Raw genomic sequence first — 6,000 nt, forward strand, 5'->3', positions numbered from 1 at the left:
TCACTGATGTTAATTTGGCATTTAATTTGTTTTATGATAAATTGTCTACTTTGATCGATAACAATAAATATACTAATACTGCAGAAAAAACTAATGTTAAATTTAAAATGTTAAAACCATGGATGAGTGTTGGATTATCTAAGGCTTTTGCTATTAGAGATAAGTTATATAAATCATTTAAAAAATATCCCTGTACAAAAAATAAGGAAAATTTTGATAAATTTCAATATAAATTATCAACATGGGTGAGACAAGCTAAAGAAAGATATTACATTAATAAGTTCCAAGAATACAGAAACAATTCAAAACAACTGTGGCATCTAGTCAATTGTATTATAAAAGGAAATTCATCAAGTAGTAGTAAAATAACATTACAGAACAATAATAATCTAATGACTGATAGTTGTGAAATTGCTAACTGTTTTAACAATTATTTTGTTAATGTTCCTAATAACCTAGTTGATTCATTTCAATATATCACTGATGATATTAAGCACCTTTGTTTAACAAATTTTAAACCTTTTATTAACGAAAGTTCCTTATTTTTATTTCCCATTACACTGACAGAACTAAAAATACAAATTAAGTCTCTCTCGCTGAGTAAAAGTACTGGTGATGAATTGTTATCATCAAGGTTAATATTTAAAATGTCAGAAGAATTGTCTCCTGTACTTCTTAATCTATTTAATAAAAGTATTAGTTCAGGATGCTTTCCGGATGTGCTTAAGATTGCTACAGTAATACCTATATTTAAAAAAGGAGACAGGCTTTTCGTAGAAAATTATCGTCCAATTTCTTTACTTCCAGTTTTGTCAAAATTATTAGAAAAATTAGTTAAAGTTAGACTCATAAAGTTTTTAGAAATAAATAAATTTTTTTCTAAAGTTCAATTTGGTTTTAGAGAGGGACTCAGTACAGAGCTGGCTTTGCAGCATTTTTTGAAAGATATATATAATGGTTTGAATAATATTTCTTGTAACAAAGTGGCTGGTTTATTTTTAGATGTAAGTAAAGCCTTTGATACCGTTAATCATGGGTTGCTGCTAAATAAATTGGAATCTGCTGGTATTCGAGGTGTCCCTTTGAATTGGTTTAAGACATACCTAACTGGTCGACAGCAATTCGTCAAAATAAACAGTAGCACCAGCTGCTTGGAAAGTCTACATTTTGGAGTCCCCCAGGGATCAGTTCTTGGGCCTATTTTGTTTTTAATCTTTGTTAATGACTTTTACTCTGGAAATTTCAATGGTAAGGTGACAGCATTTGCTGATGACACAGCATTTTCCTATAGTGCGTCAACAGTTGATGAATTATATTCAAGGATGCAGGATGACCTAAATAAAATATCTATATGGTTTGCTTGTAATAAATTATCCTTGAATGTATCAAAAACATTATATATGATTTTTTCTTTGTCCCAATCCGGCAACTTTGGCACAGCCTTAAGAATACATTCAATAAATTGCAGCAAGGATCTGTGTGATTGTGGCGTAATTAATAAATGTAGTCAGATTAAGTATCTGGGTGTGACTCTAGATGAAAACTTATCGTGGAAACCTCATATAGGTTCTCTGAAAATGTCTCTACGGTCATCACTTAGGGCATTTTTTTCATTTGAAATCAGTTTGTCCTCCCTCAGTTATGAGACTGGCTTATTTTTCATTGATTAATTCTAGGCTGGAGTATGGATTGTCATTGTGGGGTAGTTCATATGTTTCAAATTTATCTAGTCTAATAGTCCTTCAGAAAAAATTTATAAGATTGATATGTAATTCTAATATTAGAGAACATTCGTTTCCGCTTTTTGTTAGAAATTTTATTTTACCATTAAGATATTTATATGTTTTTAAAGTTTTAGTAATTTTTTTCATACTAAGTGGTAACAGTGGACCCGTTATTGACAACTCTGGTTATTCTACTAGACTCAGTAATCAACAGTATTTGCGATTGCCTAAACCAAACTGTTCTTTGTTTCAAAAATGTTTTGTGTTTTTAAGTTATAAGTTTTTTAATTTAATTCCAAGTGAAATTAAAATTAATAGATCTATATTTATTTTTAAAAAGAGGCTGAAGGTTTGGTTATTGAGTAGAAGTGTTAAAGATATTGAAAATTTATATTTAGTTGTTCAGTAAAAATATTTTGTTCTTATTTTATAAATTGTAAATGTATGTTTTTTATATTGAAGGTGAGTTGGATTTCTCTAATTAATGTGTGTTAATTTGATGGTTAAGATTAATTTTAGTTTGTTTATTATTATTTGTTGTATTTTCATATTGTTATTATAGAACTTAAATTAAATTAAGAAGCTGATGATGGCTCCCACCCAAGTGCAAGATTATTTTCTTTTTGGGTTGGTATATTTTTTCTCTGTAATCTGTATATTGTTGTATACTGTATTTACATGTATTTAAAAAAAGAGAAAAAATAAACGCATTTATTATATATTTATTATGATTAAGTAATATCGTTTGCCAATTTCGATATAAAAAACCGGGGGTAGGGTACGATAAGCGGACCCGGTTTTTTATATCGAAGAATGTAATCATCGATACCTAATATTCGCATCTTAAATCCTAGACTATCAATCGATATAAAGTATCTATAGTTCTCAATAACAATCATATGTTTTAAATTAAAATATGAATCTAATATTTACAGTGATCAAACAAATTATTATAACCAACATTAGGAAAACTGAAGACGACCATATTTGCTCCTCTCACAGTTACAGTTGTTTCTTTCCCACAAATTTCACATAATGGGTTTATCCGCACGAGTCCAACATGTTGAAGTCATGAAAAACATGTCTTATCATCTTTAAAAGCAATGTCGTGTAGTTTTCTAAAATTGACTGTCATTTTTAATAATCAAATGTTACTTATATAAAATTGAAATATTACATTAAGAGTATTATTTGAGAGTTTTTACAGCTATTGATATAGATTATTTAATTAATCGTTAAAATAATTAATCAGTATCGATTGATTATATCGATGGTTATGATTAAGTAATATCATTTGCCAATTTCGATATAAAAAACCGGGTCCGCTTATCGTACCCTACCCAAAACCGGGTCCGCTGTATTTTTATTTGCAATATAAAATTATAACTAATCTCAAGTAGGTTTCTAATATCATCAAAAATTAAAATAATTTCCATATTTTGATGTTTGGCTCCACAAATGCACTAGCATTTTAATACATTTATAGCATACACTATATCGGCTTCAATGGCACTGACAGGATGATAAAAAAGTGTTTGTTATGGTATATGAGATTCAAATAACTAAATTATAATTTAGTTCCATATTTGTCCAGAGACTACAGCTTGAATGGGGATTGAATTTTATAATTGCTACAAAGTGGGTCATGTGGCCTTAAGACTGAATAGGAAAACATCAGAAAGCCTCTCAGTATGGGCTTTCAAGCTGAGGGACAATCACATAATTTCGAAATGGAGTGGAAGGGACTAATAGTTAAACAATGTCAACTAAATCAAATACATACCCTAAATCCTTTCTCTTTGTCCACTTTCAACTCTGCATCAAACATTTTCAAAGTTCCACTAAATCCTCTATACAGTAAATATTCTCTAATAAGATCATCTACATACTGAATCTGACTCATTCTGTAAAAATAGCTCTACTTTAAAACATAAAATTAAAATTATAAGAAAGCCTCTTACAGAATGCTAACCTAACATTACTACATGAAACAAACGTTTATTTTTTCACGTAACACAACAATTCTTATAACCCCAATAATGAATCCTATAAAACTGTTGATTTATATAACAAGTGTCTCATTCTCTCCAAAACCAATAGCATAGTTCATCAATATTTAAACATCAACTTAGCTAATAGCTAGAACTCGGTAAACAACATTTAACAGCAACAAACTACAGACGACAACATATGCTGGTGACAAGTTAGTTTATCAGCTGTATTTACAGCTGTGCTATAGCTTATACAGTTTGTACAATACCGAAAACCAAAATTTCTTTAATACTTGTGTTGTTAATCTAAATATCTATTAGTATTGCTCTTTCTGAAACTTATATTAAAAAATATAATATCTTCATAACTCCATTGATTAGGCAGATTTCTTGACCCGTTAAATACAAAAGTACAATTCGCCAAGTAAATGAATTAGATTTAATTTTTTAATAACAACTAACTAGTTGTTATAAAAAAAAACAAAGAAAACAAAAGAAAAAAAAGAAACTTCTTTTATACGTTTTAGGAAGCAGTAGTTATTATACAATATTTATGTTTATTTTGGTGATTTATTTGGTAACTAATGAGTTTTACTATTACCACTATGATTGCAAAACTCGTTTGTAATAACGTCTATGAACATTTTTAACAGACACTGCTTTTTGTTTCTAACGAAAACGTATTTTTCATTGCTTTTCGTCGTTCTAATACTGAAAGAATGACTCTTTCAATGTTTAAGTCTAATAATTAGAATTAATTCTGTATGCATTACCATACGATTATTTGGCATTACTAAATCTGTCCGCATTGCTGGCAACGATCAAGAAGCGATCGTTGAGATTCAGTAACGATAAGTAATCCCAGTCAGGATCAGATCACGAGTCATCCGGCCATCAGTGGAAACTACAGACTAAAGAGAGAAATATACTATGTATTCTTATATGAGAGCCATTACAGAAATTGAAGTCGAACCACGACCCCGTACAGCTGAAACTATTGAACCAGTGTCCAAAACAGGGTGTCAGTTTTAATTTGCCGTGTTTATTAACACTGCGGGAAAGCATAGTTACAATTGTAATAACAATTCTAAAATGTCGTACTCTTGTACAAAAGTATATTGGCATGGTGATAAACATTCTAGAATTTCTACTTTGCTTGTATTTGTTTGTTTCCTAAAAAAACATTTAAACATTTAAAAATCTATCGGAAGGAAGTTTTTGTTTATTTGAACAGGTGATTTTTGTCAGTGGGAAAGTTTTTTGAAAAGACCTGAATACAATATTTTTATTTTTCATGTTTTTTTTATGAACTGTGCAGTTTGGCACGAGGCAGGCGTGGTCCGTAAAAGTAGCCGCCCGGCCAATGCCGCGATGTAACCTAAGAAGTACAGTACTGTACGCATATTAAATTGTTAATAAATAGCCTTAAGTCTTCAGTAATAAGTACCGCAATTTTCTTACATGTCAGTAAAAGAGATGATAAAATATATAAATTCTAATTTGATAGCTTTAGTAGTAACGGATTATTTAAATTACATGACGGTACGTATTATAACAAACCTGTTGATGGTAAAATAATATTACAAAGATAATTGTTTGTCTTTATATGATGTATTGGTAGTTAATAAAAACAAAGAAGTGTACATATTTTACACATTTTTGTTAAGCACAGAACAAATTAAATGTAGTACATAAAACTATGCATTAAAAATTATCAAATTATTGTTAGTTGTTGTTTAGCGTAAGTTAAAATGTACATAATTTTAAAGGGATTGCCTAGCAGAGATGTATACTGCAAACAGCATTTAACAAGATTGATCAAGAACAAAGATAACAGTGTTTAAAGGTTTTACTGAAAAGTTATGTTTACTTGCCAAATGCTTTTAGAGTTTAAGTCCGAATGTTCACTTCTGTTATTTGAGAGATATTTATATAATTTTATAGAGCAAGGAATCAATATTGATATTCTTGGAGTATTTCTTGTCTCATTTCGTCACAAGTCTCACACCTGAATTTATAATCTCAAAATGTCTATCAAGTGACTTTGGTTGAAATAATTGGCCAGAAAATGTTCTTGAGATGACGTATTCAATGATATCTGAGTACGCAACCAGACCACCCAAACCAGAAAGAAGCCTCCATCGATGATGTAGTTTCATATTCCCTTCCACTAACAATGCTAAAAGGCAGTGACTAATTTCGTCCTTTATGAACTCCTACTATCGTCTTCAGATTTTTTATAATAGTCATCTTATGAAAAATGTATTTACAGATAAATATACTCT

General features: G+C 29.7%; 1 protein-coding gene across 1 annotated transcript in view; it reads right to left on the reverse strand.

The window, feature by feature from the left end:
* LOC124359242 (WD repeat-containing protein 91) overlaps positions 1–3,909 on the reverse strand; it is a 48,074-nt gene extending 44,165 nt beyond the window's left edge. The window contains exon 1 of the mRNA XM_046811828.1: positions 3,508–3,909. Coding sequence (XP_046667784.1) covers positions 3,508–3,627 — 120 coding nt within the window. The 5' untranslated portion in view covers positions 3,628–3,909. The remainder of the gene's footprint in view (positions 1–3,507) is intronic.
* Between the last annotated feature and the right edge of the window lie 2,091 nt (positions 3,910–6,000).

Source organism: Homalodisca vitripennis, chromosome 4 (assembly GCF_021130785.1).
Source record: "Homalodisca vitripennis isolate AUS2020 chromosome 4, UT_GWSS_2.1, whole genome shotgun sequence".
Classification (NCBI taxonomy): domain Eukaryota; kingdom Metazoa; phylum Arthropoda; class Insecta; order Hemiptera; family Cicadellidae; genus Homalodisca; species Homalodisca vitripennis.